Source organism: Thermoascus crustaceus, assembly GCF_041956765.1.
Source record: "Thermoascus crustaceus strain CBS 181.67 unplaced genomic scaffold VTN00scaffold_11, whole genome shotgun sequence".
In the NCBI taxonomy this organism is placed as follows: domain Eukaryota; kingdom Fungi; phylum Ascomycota; class Eurotiomycetes; order Eurotiales; family Thermoascaceae; genus Thermoascus; species Thermoascus crustaceus.
Window position 1 is genome coordinate 637867 of NW_027192537.1, and position 16992 is coordinate 654858.

Genomic DNA, 16992 nt, shown 5'->3' on the forward strand with positions numbered 1-16992 from the left:
AATAATAATATACTGTGTTTCTAATGCTTTAGTACGTTTAGCACCGTGTCTGTGCTGAGGAGCTTTATCAAATATACACTGCGGTCTGTGGGCGGTGGAACTCTTGCAAAATCTGCATGATAGTGGCTGGTAGGCCCATGCACAAGGTATCTGATCCGCGACCACGACTGTCAAACCATGTGTTACATAACGAGCGCGGGATCCAGAAGGCCTGGACCAGCTCGGTCTTTTTACACGAATCTACTCGGGATCTTGGCTATGTGCAGCGTAGGAACGTGGCTTAAGCATCCCGGTGCCTCGTGCCGCATGCAGCTCGATGCCAGGGTAGGCTGGACGGGAACTAGATCAGCGAACGGTAGCTCGCGGGTACGAGATGCCTGGCCCATGGGCACAGGCTGTGGGACCCTGTTCTATTGGAAGTTGGAATTGCTGTTCGCTCGGCTGTTCCTGAAAGATCGACCAGGAGCAAGGTTTTCTGGCAAAAGCTAACGCCCGGAATTAGGCATTCCCTCGTCGCCTGTGGGGCTTCTCTTGGGCCGTGTTGTCGACTAGCCGAGATACCATCTCCGACGTCTCCATAGATCCATATTAACACGCATGGCGAATTTAGGTTGGCTGACCTCACTCGGTGGCTGGCTGAAGTCTGAGCTGTGCGTAAAATGTAAACTACCACATAGCCATTCACCGGCCCTGCCCGCTGATAGCGTGCTCAGTTAGGGAAAATTTTCAAATTCGCGGCTGGCTCTCGGTCCTGCGGAACAATGTCAGCGCAACACTTGAACTGCTGAATTTTCAAAAGTTTAAAGGGTCTCAAAAAGACAGTTGTCTGGTTTATCCCATCTACTCGTGTCTCGTCCTATGGGACGGGATCTGGACAGGCTCATGGGGATTGAACGCTGGACCACATCCTGCGGGATTCGTTTAGATCGTATTCTGTGATAGGATTCTGGATATGATTTCCTAATTGCTAAACGATAATATCGTTTACCTGAGAAGCATGGAAATATGTACCTATGCTGCAGCCATGATGCGGAGTGGGTGGTTGGCCGGCTCAACAAGGTGTATACCAGGTACATTATCGACTTTGATGGTCTTGAAGAAGCAAGGTGTCGCAATCACTCAATGACTCTTTTTCCTTAGTCCTGGCTCCGTACGCACGAGGTTTGTCATGGCTCTTGCCCCACTCCCCACGATCACGATCATGGAGGGCTGAACATTTGCCACAACATGTTGAGATCCGCGCTCCGTGTGAGATGCTTGATCTGAGCGTTGTAGATATAACATCACAACCCACGGGCCCGCGGCAGATTAAAACAAGGCAATTGTTATGATACCTTAGTGATGGTGTGATACACCAGGTGGGATGAGTGGGTTACTTGTACCTATGGTGGGAGTGAGTAGATAAAGAACCCAAAAGATAGCAGAAAGGTGTGTGGCGTGCATGCAGTAGTGGCTCGCACGGCTATCTTGTACTTGAGCAATGATCTGCGAGGGTGACGGTGACCCAACATACTTCTGGCACTTGCATCTAGAGGCCATGTTTTTCAATCGATTTGGAATTGGCAGCATGCGGGAGTGGAGCAAGAAAAGTACAATGGGGCAGCTGAAGTCTTAGTCTAAGGAGCAGTACGTAGAACTAGACGCCGATCCGCCCACCACGTCGGTTCGCGCCTACTGAGAATCATCTACGCAGCTCCATATGTTGTTCTGCTCTACCATTTTAAGTTGTCCCACAGGTATCATTATTGCGAGTCTGCGGCAGTACACGGCTAGAAGTCTGTACTCGGGGACCTAACAAGCTTGGTACGGATGACAGTTTCTGAAGCGTGGTATCTGTTTTCCGAAACGAAAGAACAGTGCATACCAGATAACATATAATGGTTTACTCCTAAAACCTATATGTATGGTCTATGGCTGTGTTGATAAGGACAAACCACGTCAATGGTCCATGCAGCTTGACATGGAGTATCGGTTCATCTCGGAGATAGAAATTGAAGTAGTGATTGAAGTGGATCCGATCCTTGCCACGTAATACCAGGGAGGACCACTTTGGCAGATTGACCTGTTCATCTAAGTAGTGGGTTTAGACTTAGTATGATGCAGGAGCTTATGATCGATAGATTGCCAACTAAGATCTATTCTAACGCACGACTTTCTCCGAACTCGCCAGACCACGAGCCACAGTTCAACTATTGCGCTAATTTGCTACGTCACCGTGTAATAGGGCTAAGTGCTGGACCTGGTAGTTCTCAACAGATAAGAGAAGCCTCCGCGCCAGCTTGAGTGACATGCCAGAGTATACTGTCAAGCCCGTTTGAGATTTACTTCCTTGATTCACTCTCCCCCTTAAGCCTTCCACCATGCCTGACTTTGGAACCGCTCTCCAAGCCTCCTCTTACAATCACCCAGATGGAAATGACGTGTACGCACGGCTACGCCAGAATGTTGTTCGACAAGCCACAGCTATGGGCTGTGAATATGAAACCCTGTTCGAGCACCCAGTCACCTGGGGCGACGACCAGGACCCATTCAAACATGTTACGACATCCTCATACACAAAGTTCTTCGTGAACGCCGGCATTCGCCTCTTCGAGTCCTTTCAGGGTCCCCTCAAGCATAAATTCAAAGAATTTATGAACGCGGAAGGCATAGGGGCTGTGGTGAGACATTATACTGCCGATATCAGGCGGCCTGTGAAGTATCCAGATTCAGTACGTAACATTTCCCTCGCCCCTTTTCTCATTTCTCACCCAGAAAGCTCCAGTGTCAAAGAGCATATCATTTGTAGTAACTGTATACCCTACAGGTGATCGTCGCGTTGCGTCCAGAAGAGGTGTTTTCAAACCGATTTCTCCTCACCGTCATGATGTGGTCATTACAGCAACAGGCCATTGTGGCCAACTTCTACGTAATCGTCGCCTTCGCTGACCACCGCAAGGGCAAACCCGTGGATCTGCTCAAGGAAGGCGGCGTCTACAAGGACCTACATGCGGACTTGGTATGTCGAGCAGCGAAATGTAACAAGACTGCGTCGGAGTGGGAGGAGAAGAAGAAGAAGGAGAAGAAATCGAGACAGGCGCAATTATAATCCGGGTAGAATTGGGCGTTAGCTATGGGCGTACAAAGACTGAAGTTTCTGCTGGGTTGGTATATATTGCTTCGGAGTCGGTGGTTATGAATTATGATAGAAATTAGACGAACGAGTACTGTTGTCTGCTGGTACTTAATAGCATGATGGACTTCTAAGAGCCAGCGATAAAATCCATTCGTTTCCCCTGAACGCAGAGCTATTTAGCGGGACCACTGGGTAAAATCGGGCGGGAATCAGTGGATGAGAAAAGGAGTAAACAGAAGCGAGAAAAGTAGTAAGCGGTGAACAACGGCAGTATATGAAAGTACCTGAAAGCGTAGGCGGTGAGAAATTTCATAACTTCATGTTTATGTAGATTATGTAATGATATGCATACTCATAACTAACGCTGGCCACATCAACAGTTGTCCAACATAATCGTTGCTTTTGTGATTATCCTCTTTTTCTATGAATTATTGATGCAATTGTACTTTTCTTTCAAGATTATTTCATTGAGAAAGAAAGATCGGGTAGACCGATTTGGACATTATACCAAGGAAGCTATTTTACAGGGAGAATAGAATTGGAAGCTAACTACTACCAGTGGCAGGCTTAGAACAGAGAAAGGATAAACCTAGTCGAATTGCTTGGAGACAGGGTTATATTCTTTTTTTTGGTAATCTCAGATCGTTACGATAGAAATACCTTGGAGATATTTTCCAACATTATCGTTATTGTGTTTTCTGTGATAGAATTAGGTTGGTATTTCTTTATTCCCCTCGGAAAAACGTGAATATGTTTGTAATTTTAACTCTGAAACAGGGATGAAAACCGAACATTTCCTAGAAATCCTAATCCTAGACAGACAGCGTGCTTTTCCGCAGAGTGTTCGGTGGAATCCAAGACCGTTATTAAACCTAGCGGGTATTCCATTTCCACAGTTGCGCAATAACACTTTGTAAGTTGATCCTGCACGGATTGTGCAGGTCGTCTTACCTCCTGCCTGTCAGGGCGATCGCCATATACAGTAGCAGCAAGGATGGAATAAAAAGAAGCTGCCAACAGCGTCCAGACGGACCGATGCGGAACGGAAGGTGTAGTGCAGAACCAGCACAACAAATCTACCCCACTCGTTTTTCGCCATCCACTCTGTTGAAGATCGTACGAGCCGTCATCTCGTGTCGAAGCTCTTAGGACGTGCTGCCAGCAAAATGCCACTGGGAGAAGATGGCATTCTCCGTTCCGGGGACATGTTCCCCTTCGCCATCGTATTCGCGCTTTCTTTGTGCATGAGGTAGCTGTCTGTTGCACCAATCTAATCTGCTGAACTGATCATGTCCACTATAGCATCATATATCACGTCGTGCTGTCTATCGCACAGAGAGAAATTGTGCCCTCCGTCCACCTTGATGTTGATGCATCCTTGAACATTGGGAGCACAATAGGGACCTGGATCGGGACTTTCTTTACCGGAATCTGCCTGGTTGCCGTATTCTCTCAGCTCCGCGCTGTCCTCGCCAGCTCGACAAGACGCAGGCAACGCTTCATCGCTCGAGCAGCCGGAAGATGGTCGTCGTTGTTCGACACGGCCAACGTGGCCTTCGAGGAGGGTCTCACAGAACAGTCGGCTCCTGCGATTTCAGGATGGATCCAACGAAAATATCTAGAACGAGCAAGCACCAAATGCATGCAATGCAGCAATCAGACGGCGGGAACGAGTAGCTGGAGTCAGCTCTTCCAGCAATGCTCGATCGATCCACGGGAGCTGCTAGAATATGGTGGCCCCCGGGCAAAGATGCTGCCAACTGGCTCGAAGGTACCACGGCCCGTTGTTTTTGCAGACGTCAGGATTGAGGATGGGAAGCTGTACTACGGATTTACTGCGGCAGAGTTTGCGGCCCTGCTGGTTATCGCTGGCTTCAGACTAACGGATCTGGACGTCAAAGGAACCTCTTCGTCTGTCACCTACCCAGGATCGTTATATCTGACGGACCATGGACCCTTCTCCCAAATATCACACTTTGACCCTCATTGCGGTGCGAAAGTCATGCACGAGGAGTTGTTACGCCTGGTCAATCCGGTACCTATCCGAGACGCGATCCACCTCGCGTTGGGTGTTCTGGAGCTGCCAGCGCCGCGTGGTGGTCGTAGATGGGTGATACCCCCTATAGTACCAGAGGAAAGAATCCATGAAGACTTGGCCAGCTGGCGTCTCCTACCCCAAGCAACGCAGCTGAACAACATCTATTATAATCTGGAGCAACTGGTTAACGTTTCTGCTTCTGAGATCGCTGCCTACTCGGTTACGGCTGCGAAAATTCGTGACTCTGAAAGACGAACCATGACAGAAATACTCGGACGGGAAATGCCAAATTCCCAAGAGGCTCTAATCGCAGCGTACGCCATAGATGCTCTGGAGCCGTGGTCGATTCTACCAGTGGCTCCTCGTCAGTTCGTGTATGCCATGAAAAAGATACTCGAGCCCTATGTAGACAGCCGGGAAGAGATGATCGATGAACTGAGCGACGCGCTATTGACGCGAGATGTCACTCTTCCAAACTCAGGATGGGCCACCGTCCAAGAGCAGTCCGACTCCCTGCAACGGCTGGGTGATGTCAAGACCGAAGGGTTCTGTCGTTCTTCCAATTACTGCGCGTACTACTATCGAGCTATGGAAGTCGCATTCCGGGACACTGGCACAGAATTAGAAGAAGCAAGGAAGACCTTGGCTGCCAACGTGGCATGGGACATCCTGTATTCCAATGAGTCTCCTCCTGAGGAAAATCAGGCTTTCACGCGGGCGATGTTTACGGAGCGAATGTTAGAGCACCTGGACAGCCCCCGTCCCTGGAAAACCTGTCTAAAATGGGCGGTAAAAGTCTATGCAACGTATCTGTGGGGTTGGCTGCACGACCATGTGGAATCAGATGAGAGATTCACGCAGAGGTTTCGACGCCGTGTGTTCCTCGGATGAGGGCCACACTTCATTTAAAGAGCAGGTAACGGTTAATGCCGTTATTATGCATGATTGAAACAATATTCGAAATCGATACCCGTGCCCGACGCAGTCGTGGCCCCTATGCCTGTGTCTGAGCAGCTTTGTTTTAGATTCTATTATATGCGTTCCCACTCCAGAATAAGCATGATAGGATAGCCTATAAATGGTGATAGCTCTTTAGATGACCAACTCTCTCTTCTTCCTATCTGCTTACTCCAGATACCAATTCATGTATCTAAGCAATGATACAAGTTCATCAAGACCGCTGTGTAGGAGACAGGTAGATAGATCCGAACACCCTCCAGAAAGGCGTATGTAGCTCGCGGTTTTCTGATCGGGACATTTCCCGCAAGACAGGATAACGGGATATTGAGACGAATATATATATATATAGGCTTCCAACATGTTCCTGTCCATGCAGCGACCAATCAATGAGCGAATTGGAAATCCAGACGCTTATTCCCCTGATCCGTCGTCGTCGCCAGATACTCTTCGCGCTGCTCGACCGTCATGGCATTCCACTTCCTGTCGCGGCAGCGATTGCGCAGGATGTAGTAGACCTTAGCGAAGATGTAGAGCCCGATATTCACAATGCAGAGTGATACCAGGACGCGGTTGCCGCGGCGGTAGCGGGGACGGTCGTCTAGAGATATGGGTTAACACCTATTTTTTGTGAGTATGAACAGAAGGATAATTGGATTTTTACCTTCCCGATAGATATTACTCGCAATAATCCCCGACGTCTGCACCGCCATATTATACAGCGCGGCACTGACCGTCCGGCTCCTCACCGAGTTCGAGTTCCTCGAGTTCCACCCGACCTGGATCGCGTGCACGCTCGGGTACGACAGCAGCACGGTGAAGATCCCGAACGAGGTCCACCGGTTGATCGTGTTGATGTCGACGACGTAGATGAAGATCAGGAACGGGAGGACCCAGAGCTGCGCGAGGAGGCCGAAGACGGTGAGGTCGGAGAATACCTCGGCGAGGTAGGTGAAGAGGAGCATGGTGATGATGTGCCCGACCTGCGAGGGGATGACGAAGAGGTTGGTTTTGAAGGTGCCAAAGCCGAGTTGTTTGAGGGTGAGGGTTAGGTATTGGTTCGTAGTGGCTAGAGGTGATGTGATGTTAGAAAGAGGGCTGTTCGCCATGTTTGGGGATATTTGTCACATACTCATTGGAGTCTGGAAGTTTAATCCGATCAGATATAGGGGCCAGAGATCGTAATCGCGGATGCTCTGCCAAAGCAGTTTCGGGGTGATAGGCTGGCGGTTGTGCATGCTGCTCTTGCTGGGGTCTTCCCGTATGATCCGGTTGATCATGATGATTTCCTCTCTATCATAGGGATCAGTACAATACCAATAATAATTGAATAAAATTACTGGTACACACCTCTCGGTAAACCATCCCTTCTTGCCTCTGCTCCAGTTGGCGGTTTGTGTCGGGCCGGGAGGCATGAGAACATAGGCAACAAGTCCGACGACCAGGGTTATGAGAGCCTGTATCGAGTTAACACGATTAATGTCGTAGAAAGAAGGAAAAACCGAGATTGTACCTCAATCAAGAAAAGCCACCTCCAACCAGCCTGCCCCCGATGACCACGCAAATGAAGCAGACCAAAACCCAGGAAGGAAGCAATAATGTCCGCTATCGACATTGCCGTCCACCAGAATCCAAGTCTGACGGAAAGTTCGGCGTGTTTGTAGAAATATGAAAGATACAGAATCATCTAATATATCATTAGCAAAGTAGATACGACGATAAATATGGGAAACGCTTACGTCCGGAATGAATCCTCCCTGCAGCAATCCAAGAAGGGCTCTGCAGGCCAGAAATGAACCACGGCCGGAAAGCCAGAACTGACATGCTGCCACAATGGACCACAGAACCATCTGTGTCGGAATCCACCGATCGGGACCCATCCACTTCGAGACCAACTGCGACGGCAGCTCCGCACAGAGGAAGGAGAGTCTGAAAACCGTGTTTCCATAGTTGTAGTCTGTCCTGTCCCATTAATAGAATGCCCTTTATCCAATCGCATATAGAACAGCGACGAACATACCATTCGTATTCATGTCCAAGTCCTTGAGGAAGTTATCCGTCAACGCCTGGCTCAGATTCGCCCTGTCCAGCTCCAACGCCATAAACATGAGACAGGCGAATATCATAATCTTGAGATCAATCTTCCGGACAAGTGCGTATTCCTCGCCCCATGTCCATCGTGCGGAGGGGTCGAATCGGTGTAGATTCTCCCAGTCCGGACGGGGCTGATAATGTTTCGCCGTTTCGGGGTCGTCGAAGACAGAAGGCTGCGTCGCAATGGCATTGGGGTTGTATTTCTTTGATTTGAGGAACCAGAACTTCTTCCCTTCATGTGGAGTGCCTAGGTTGAGATCTGACGGGGAAAACTTGTCTACTTGCACCTGTGAGCCGTTGGGAGTTTCAGGGACGGGCGTGACATTTCCAGTCGACTGGCCTCTGTCGGCCGAATTTTTATAATTGATGACAGTAGCCATGCTGAAGCAGATGGCGAGCTAGGAACATTGAAACATGGATAATTGCACCTTCATGACTGGTGACACGAATGGGGTCACGGATCTCTAAAATATGTAATGTCTGGACCCATGGCTGCCCCCATTCAAGCGGGGAGATATCAAAATCGCATGGAATCATCTTTGCCCAGCTTTTTTCCTTTCCCCATGGAGATGGTGGGATTCTTGTCGAGAGCACATCATATGCGGTACATATTTGCAAATAGCGCCGCGTGCATTCAGAGATAGGGAACAATAAAACTGGCTTCCTTGGCGAGCATTAGTATATCGCGAGAACAACTCAATCCTAGCAGCATGCAAGCTGCGAGATTTGGGCGCAGTCTCGACTACCCTCTTTCATGATCTGGATGATGACTCGGAAAATTCCTCGTTAAACGATAACAACCCGATACTTATTGAAATTCCATAAGCTCCCGATGGCGTTATTTAGCATCTTATTAAGCAAAACATCTATTAGTTATGCCCGAAACGCCTGAAGAGAAATCAAACCCGCCGTAGATCGTCCATTCCGTCCGTCCCTCTCCTCAACAAGGAAATTCTTGGCACAACCAGAATGCGAAATGACAACAGACGACGGGTGGAAGCTATCTCAGCTCTAAATATAATCCCTCGCTCCTGAGTGGCGAAGCGATTCTTAGGCTCTTGGCGCTGCATTATCAGCATCACGTTGTGGCCGTTTCATGTCATATTGACCCCGGATGACGCCTTCAGATGCTGAAACCATGACTCTCTGTGCAGAGAGGAGTCAGACGTCCGTGCTGCATGCCATTAACTTGGTGACGGGATGGCTTAGGTTTGCTATCTCTTTGTATCTCCCATTTCTCATTGGCCAAGATTGACGGGAGCTACAGGATCGCTCTGAGTATGATATGGAGTACATGGAACTATGAAGGCCAAAGGCGTCCATATCTTGCTACCTATCTGTCAAATTCTTTCGGTATCCTGATGTCCAATAATCTAAAATAGCAGCTGTGAGGTCTAGAAGACAACTTATTATATATCCTGACATGAATACTTGGGCAGTAGCTGCATCAATGCTTCCGCAATCCGCATCGACTGATAGAATCTATTATTTATCAAATAATTTCACGGAATGCTAAAGTTTGTCTTAACTTTGCTGAATAATTGTATACATTAACATGTTTCGGAGGTCCGAAGCAACTACGCCAATGTCTGGCTTGACAAGCTCCGTAGGGAAAAGGCAAACAGCTACAACTCTAATATAATCCAAACTTGTACTATGGAATAAGAAATTCCATTGGCCATTTACACTGTAGCAATATCCCGTCAAAATCACGGCATCCCACACCTACCCCGCAACACCAAGCATGTTGATATCGCGAAGCACGAGTAGCACCAATGGAAAGAGGTCAGTGCTGCAATTAGGATACTCGAGCCTGCAGATGACAGTTTAGCGAGGATGATGCAAATTTGCTTTATAAGCAGTAGACGTCCTCATGTTACATTTTCCTGAGATATCACGCATGGAGGGGTGCTATACCTATCGTTTTTCTCGAGCATAAATTGCCAAGCGCCCCATAGGAATCGAGTCGATATCAAGGAGTCTTGTCTCTGCAATACCAAGCAGCAAAGGTTGCCGCGAATACTGACCAAGAAAACGGCCCAGCCATTATCATTACTATTATCATTACTATTGTCAAATCTCCATCACCATGGCCCCTGGAGCAGTCGAAGTTGAAGTACCCACCGGTCCGGTCTCGACCGTGGAACAGCTCAAGGCCACAGCTGCGCAGCCTGAACTCATCCGTAAACCGCTGAAGTACTCCGGTTCTCTGGATGAATATCGTCACTTCGATGTTACCCCTGTAATCGGAACCGAGTTCCCTGAAGTGCAGTTGACCGATATTCTTAACGATGACAATAAGATTCGGGATCTGGCTATTCTTGGTAAGAGGAAAATCCGCTATAGAAGCCGGAGAATTTATAGAGATTCAGTTGATACTGACATTTTCCAGTTTCCCGCCGTGGCGTGGTCTTCTTCCGGAACCAGAATATCAGCTCTGACGAGCAAAAGGTTCTCGGACAGAAACTTGGCGAACTGACTGGGAAGCCGAGTACTTCCAAAGTATGTATGATCGTGGTTCATACATTAAATATCTGAGAACGATCCTGCTGAAATCGCTCAAGCTCCACAGACATGCCGTTTCCAACAGCAAGAGAGGCATAGCAGTAGACGAAGACGGGAAGCTGGATGACGAGATTTCTGTCATCTCTTCGGAGGTAGGTTGTTTCCAATTCCATTTCTTTCCATTTATTCTACCCCTTACAGGAATGATGAGTCGATCGCTAATCCGAGAAAACCAGGTAAACCGCAAACTGTACGGCGACAGATGGAACCCTAACTCCCGTCACCTCGCCAGCGACGGATGGCACGCTGAGTATGTTGACACTCACCAAACATAACAAGAGAGATATCTACCTACCTAGATACTATACTGAACTTCTACTACAGCATCTCCTTCGAGCGCATACCCTCCGACTACGCCATTCTCAAAATCACCCATGTCCCAGAGGACCAGAGCGGTGGTGACACTCTCTGGGCTTCGGGATATGAGATCTACGACCGCCTCTCGCCGCCGATCCGGAAGTTGGTTGATGGGCTGAATGCTGTTCATCATCAGGTGTGTGAATTGATAGTTGTATTTTTAAATTTGTTTCTTAACAGCTAAATATGCATCCCTAAACTATGCGAGACATCTGAGATCACATGCTAACTACACATAATACAGCCCACATTCAACAAAGTTGCAAAAGAACACGGCATCGACCTGATCGATGGAGAGCGCGGCTCGCCTGAGAACACGGGATACGATTTTAAGGCTATCCAGTAAGTTCATCCCATCATCCTACTCCATCTGATGGAGAAAATCCATCCCATGATAAATACAGGTGCTAACGAGACTTAGCCCTCTCGTCCGCACAAACCCCGTCACGGGATGGAAGAGCCTCTTCGGAGCCGGCCACCAGGTCACGCACGGATGGATCGAAGGCGTTACGCCGGTGGAGAGTGAGATTTTGAAGAAGTATTGTAAGTCTGTTCTTCAGTCATTCAGTCCCCGACTGGTTATTTTTTGTTTTATTTTATCTTCCGCTTTCTAGTCTAACTGAATGAATTAAATAGTCAACCAACTCATCTACGAGAACCACGACCTGCAAGTCCGCTTCAAGTGGAACACCAACGACCTGGCGATCTGGGATAAGTGTGTTATCTCCATCGATATATCCTCTCTCACCTAACCAATCCTATCTCCATGTATCTATAAAACACAGACAGAATTGGAAGCTAACATCTATTCCCTATTCATCTAGCCGCTCCGTCTACCACACTGCTACCAAGTACGTCATTCCTGCTCTCTCCCGCATTCAGCCTAATAGGAAGATCTAACTCAAAGCAGCGACTACGAAGGCAAGCGCCAAGGAAACAGAGTCGTTTCTCTCGGCGAAATCCCATACTTCGATCCTGCTTCCAAGTCCAGGAGGGAAGCGCTGGCGGCTGAGAATGCGCAGGTGTAGAAGCAGGAAGGATACCAGCACAGGTTGACAATGGATTCGAACTGAGCGCACTGAAGTAAGGATTATACGGTATATTCTCCTTCTCGTGGGATCCAGACTTGAACGCCTAGTATATGAATATATCTACGCTCGTGTAGAGAGAGAGATAACAGGACGAATCTGAGTTTCTGATAAGATACCTGTTCATAATTCTTTCAGAGCAAGTGAAATAACATAGCCATCCCATCCCCCGCACATTGTGTAGCTGCGTACCACAGCTACCAAGTAGCCAGCATCCTCTTCCACCTACCGCAACTTTTCCGTGGCTACCTACTTATCTACTCTGTAAATGCCTTAACTACGACATATACGCACAGTACATGTAGTCGCTACAGAGACATTGCACAAATGCACGCCTAGCAACTACACATACATCACTGTCCGGTTCAGTCAGGATCGGTACAAGAGCCAGAATACCTAGAGTAGGATGGAAGAGAAAGGAAGCCTTTATTCAAAAGAAAACACAATACCGTGAACAGATATTGTATGTACTGTACACAAAATCTCTTCTAGATATATGAGTAGGCACTTCAATACATGTACATACAATACATACTATCCCTGAGATAAATCAAACTAACAATCCACCAATGGAACATTGATTGAGAGTTAGGATGCTAATGTTAACACAAAACATAAGATATAAATACAACAAGAACAGAATGAGAATGAACACCTAGATAGGCCAAGTCGATCAGATGAACATATACATACACAAGGATAGCAGGTACAGTACAGTACAGCACAAGGTATTTTGGGATACCAGGCGTGCATGAAGAAGAACACAAACTATTGAACTTGAATTCTTTTTGGTTTATATTGCCACATCTACATATGTGCATTCTCTTCTTTTTCTTTCTGTATACATATATATCCCAAGTAGCAATATAAACATTCGCCCCCATGTGCAGTCATCATGCGGTCATAGGTAAGCGGCGGCGGCGCTGGGGCGGAAGGTGGAGGCGGGGGGCGGGGAGGCGGAGCGGGGCGGGGCGGGGCACTAAAGCCAGCGGCCGGCCCCGTCCGTTTACCTACCTATCTCCCTCTCCACTTCCCTACCATAGACAGATACTATACGGATCTGGTGGCTAGCCACACTCAACTCAACTATCTAGCCGTGGCTAAGGAACGAAGTACATAGAAGTAAAAGGAGACAGGTAAATGGATAGTTTGACCGAAAGTGGCCAAGGTATGTCTCATAACCCCCTATTAGCCACATCGACAGTGGAAAGATGGTTATAAATACCGGGTCCCTTTTCCGACGGATGTAGAATCCTTTCCCTTTCTTTTCCCCATCAGAAAATAATCATTCAGTTAAGATTAGACTGAGACGAACGAAACGAACGCATAGCGTTCATCCCCAAAATCAGTTTTCGAGATCATATCCTGAAAGGATAAATTAAAACACCAAAATGGGCCGAGCAGGAGGCGATCCAGCCAACAAGGCGCGGGGTTATAAAGCGTGAGTAGCAAACCAACCACATCCAAAGGAGAAAAAAAAAACAGATACAGTGGGAACAAAGCTAATCACAACACTCAAACTGGGGAATAAAAACAAAAGAGCAATCAAAAACCCCCGCGTCTCCCAACCGGCCAAAGAGCACGCGAAGCAGGTCCTGGAGCAGGAATACGAGGGCGGCGCGGCCAGCAGTTCGGACGAGGAGAAGAAACCCTCCAACGTGGCGAGGGGGTTGAAAGCGTACGCATCACACCATCCCCACAGTAACAGCAACAGCACTTATCATTCCCATCCATATTCATCCCATGAATCCTTCCCATCGCATCACCTGAATCACGACACACCGTCTTCATCATTCTCTTTATCCACCCTCGTAAATCAAGACAAAAACAAAAATGACAATCAAGAGACGAAAACAATGACTAATACTCTCCTTGACCTCGACGTTCTCACCAGGGCGATCCACAACCCCAACGTGACCGACTACGGGAAGATGCAGGCCCGAGCCAAGATGGAGGAGATGGGCATGGACCCCGAGAAGCCTGAAGATTGAAAATACCGTCACGGACAAAGTCGATTTGGATCTGAATAATTCCTACGGACGTGGCCTCGCGAGCGGACCGGGGAGGGGCACGGTGATTGTCATCGTCCTGCGGGACGCGAGTGGGCTTCCGTTTTTGGTGAGGTATTATACAAGTTGATTCTCTTTATCATCGGGATGTATCAGATTGTACAGCATTTGAGACTTGTACAGATTGTCTGGCATGAATGACATGGGGTTTTTAACTAGACTGGTGGAGGAAATGGGTTGTATATACATGCAGGATGAATTAGTCTATATATATATGTAAATATATACGCATACTATATATACATCAGCAAACCCGTCGTACCGTACAGTACACGAGACATTGAAGATATGGTGTAGATGAAAGCATATATTGCAGCTGAGGTAACCTCTAGTCAGACGTAAAGGCTCGCAGGTATCGGACCTCTGGATCGCTGATGACCAGCGGATCAGGGTTCGGTGTTTCTGAAACTTCGAGACATTGTTGTTGAGTGACCTATTCTGCGTATTAGCTAGGAACCGTGTCTGTAAAAGAACAAAGGTGTATGACAAACCTGGCCATCGTTATTAGAAACGCTCATAGCGCCATGCAAGCTATCCCGAGTCGTGTTAATCGAAGAGCTCATAAACCCTAAATTGCGAGTACCGGACCCAGTCGTTTTAAGCAGCGTAGAAGCCAACAGCGAAGGCCTTGATAACTTCAGGCCAATTCAAGACCACCCCCTCTTCTTCTTCCACAGCATAAACATGGCCGAGAATGGAAATAGGGCAATGGAAAAGCCAACCCAGGCAAAGAGGATGCCAAAGGAGAGGCCGATACGAGAATGGGTATCGAAAAGGATGGTGCGCGATGCTGCGACGACTGTGCACATGTCAGCGTCGTCTGAGGATTGCATTATCGTTGTGGATCAGGACGGAGAAGGAACTTAAGGCTAACGTACTGTTATGAAGCGGCCATGCATATCCCCATGCAAAAAACCCAGGTGCCAGATCCAACGAGTAGAACCCGGTGGCCACGTTCGTGATGACCCAGAAGATCAGCCACAGCGCGCTCCACGGCGGTCCGAGGATCATGCCCATGTTCTCGGATGGGAATCCCAGCGCGCTCATCCCGACCCAGTTCAGCATCCAGAAAACGAAAAAGGAGGCTTTCCCATAGGCATTGGGGTTCGCAGCGGGCTGCGTGGGAGGCGCAGAAGGGTTGGAGAACGGAATCTGATACGCGAGCGAGACGAGAGAGTAGCAGAGCGAGAGGAAGAAATAGGCTATTATGTTTGACATGATCCGCCATATGACCATGTGGCTGAAGTGCAGCGGGGGATGATCCCCCATGGCATACTGCATGTGGATGGGCATCAGGAAGGGAAAGCTGAAGAACGAAATGATAATCAGGTAGATCAGGCCGATCGTGACGGCCGGCGTCGCAACCGGAGGCCCGAACGGCCGGAGATCAAGCAGCGTAAATGCGACTCCAGGATTGACCGCCTGCGGGACCTGGGAGAGATTCAACGAAGGCGTCTGAGCCAGTCTGCTGGCCCACGCCGGGCCAAAAGCAGAGGATACCGCAAACTGAAAGGTATAAATGGACGGTAGGATGTAAGTTGGATAGCTGGTCTGGTCGCGAGCGGAGATAATGATGATCTGTCCCGCGCCGTAGGGGTCGTAGGACGTGTTTCCCTGCGCAACAGCGGCTTCCAGCAGCGCCGTCGCATTGGGATTGACAATGACTGCAGCATAGGCATGCTCGTCGTAGATCGACTGTCTCACTGCCATTGGATCGTAGCCGAAATCCGCCGGAGATCTGATCGTATAGCCCAGTTGGTTGTACGGCGATTTGATCAAATCAGCAGCGATTCGGGTGACGATGGGCCCGACAAGAGGAGTGGTCGTCCGGTACGGCTCGACCTGGCCGTCAAAGTCGACGACCCAGACTTTGAGGGAAGGCATGTTGTTTTCCACGCGGAAAAGAATAGACCAATATAACGATAGGATGGCCATGATGAAGACGCAGAGGAAGAGGTCTGATAACCGCGCGGGCTTCCGTATCAGTCGACACTCACTTCATGAAGCATTTTTCAGAACAGGGATCTCACTCATCTGAGCCCATTGGCGGGTGACTCGCAAACGGACTCCCTTGAGCGTAGGATGCCAGAACGGCACCGAGCTGAGCGGCTCCGGCTTGATTCCATTCTCCTTTGCAACATCGTCGCTGACGGCTGCCATGTTCAGACTCTCACAGAACAGGATTCCGTCAAGAAGCAACCATCGAGCCCCCGGGGATCGAGGCGTGAAAGATGAAGGAAAGAAAAAAAGACGAGTCGTGGAAGCTTGAGCCAAGACTGCCCGCGTCCGGAAAGTGGTTCTCGTCGCGGTTACGTCGTCATATCCTGGGCGTCCAGGCCCTTGGCACCACAAGCCCCGTGGATCGGGCCAGCTGCATGGCTAGCACCCACGGGCTCTCCAGGGGGTCGACGAGCCCTGTATGGAGTGCTGTGGATGGGCTATTAGTTAAGAACGGAGATATCGGACGGAGGTTGTGGCGCATGTAGCGTCCAGGGCAAGCCTCGGCAGATGGCACCGGTAGATGTGCTGAACGCTTCGCCTGTGGGTATGTTGTGTTTGCAACCATGTGCATATTCCAGAAAAACAGCTGGAGATTAATGTGTTGTGACAGTAGATATACAGCAGTTGGTAGATGTACATCTTCAAGGTACCTCGAAACGTGCACAAGATGGGGAAGCATGTGGCGGTGCATATGCATGGACAGCGGTG

General features: G+C 48.8%; 7 protein-coding genes across 7 annotated transcripts; 4 read left to right on the forward strand and 3 right to left on the reverse strand.

The window, feature by feature from the left end:
- Nucleotides 1–2360: 2360 nt before the first annotated feature.
- Nucleotides 2361–3088, forward strand: VTN00DRAFT_2941 (uncharacterized protein; the record flags this gene model as incomplete). The annotated part of the gene is made up of 2 exons (XM_069429203.1): nucleotides 2361–2711; nucleotides 2807–3088. 2 exons carry the CDS (start codon nucleotides 2361–2363, stop codon nucleotides 3086–3088), a joined length of 633 nt encoding a protein of 210 aa, XP_069283353.1.
- A 1193-nt stretch (nucleotides 3089–4281) lies between these two features.
- Nucleotides 4282–6044, forward strand: VTN00DRAFT_2942 (uncharacterized protein; the record flags this gene model as incomplete). The annotated part of the gene is made up of 2 exons (XM_069429204.1): nucleotides 4282–4355; nucleotides 4418–6044. The coding sequence occupies 2 exons, from the start codon at nucleotides 4282–4284 to the stop codon at nucleotides 6042–6044; spliced, it is 1701 nt and encodes a 566-aa protein (XP_069283354.1).
- A 452-nt stretch (nucleotides 6045–6496) lies between these two features.
- VTN00DRAFT_2943 (uncharacterized protein) lies at nucleotides 6497–8584 on the reverse strand (the record flags this gene model as incomplete). The annotated part of the gene is made up of 7 exons (XM_069429205.1): nucleotides 6497–6711; nucleotides 6775–7179; nucleotides 7243–7403; nucleotides 7461–7567; nucleotides 7624–7797; nucleotides 7850–8067; nucleotides 8131–8584. The coding sequence occupies 7 exons, from the start codon at nucleotides 8582–8584 to the stop codon at nucleotides 6497–6499; spliced, it is 1734 nt and encodes a 577-aa protein (XP_069283355.1).
- Nucleotides 8585–10293: 1709 nt separating this feature from the next.
- VTN00DRAFT_2944 (uncharacterized protein) lies at nucleotides 10294–12154 on the forward strand (the record flags this gene model as incomplete). The annotated part of the gene is made up of 10 exons (XM_069429206.1): nucleotides 10294–10528; nucleotides 10597–10706; nucleotides 10769–10861; nucleotides 10946–11019; nucleotides 11094–11262; nucleotides 11371–11468; nucleotides 11548–11669; nucleotides 11763–11841; nucleotides 11951–11977; nucleotides 12037–12154. The coding sequence occupies 10 exons, from the start codon at nucleotides 10294–10296 to the stop codon at nucleotides 12152–12154; spliced, it is 1125 nt and encodes a 374-aa protein (XP_069283356.1).
- Nucleotides 12155–13605: 1451 nt separating this feature from the next.
- Nucleotides 13606–14205, forward strand: VTN00DRAFT_2945 (uncharacterized protein; the record flags this gene model as incomplete). Its single annotated transcript, XM_069429207.1, has 3 exons — nucleotides 13606–13655; nucleotides 13755–13892; nucleotides 14109–14205. The coding sequence occupies 3 exons, from the start codon at nucleotides 13606–13608 to the stop codon at nucleotides 14203–14205; spliced, it is 285 nt and encodes a 94-aa protein (XP_069283357.1).
- Nucleotides 14206–14611: 406 nt separating this feature from the next.
- On the reverse strand, nucleotides 14612–14801 carry VTN00DRAFT_2946 (uncharacterized protein; the record flags this gene model as incomplete). The annotated part of the gene is made up of 2 exons (XM_069429208.1): nucleotides 14612–14716; nucleotides 14775–14801. 2 exons carry the CDS (start codon nucleotides 14799–14801, stop codon nucleotides 14612–14614), a joined length of 132 nt encoding a protein of 43 aa, XP_069283358.1.
- A 129-nt stretch (nucleotides 14802–14930) lies between these two features.
- Nucleotides 14931–16443, reverse strand: VTN00DRAFT_2947 (uncharacterized protein; the record flags this gene model as incomplete). Its single annotated transcript, XM_069429209.1, has 3 exons — nucleotides 14931–15082; nucleotides 15162–16241; nucleotides 16314–16443. 3 exons carry the CDS (start codon nucleotides 16441–16443, stop codon nucleotides 14931–14933), a joined length of 1362 nt encoding a protein of 453 aa, XP_069283359.1.
- Nucleotides 16444–16992: the final 549 nt, after the last annotated feature.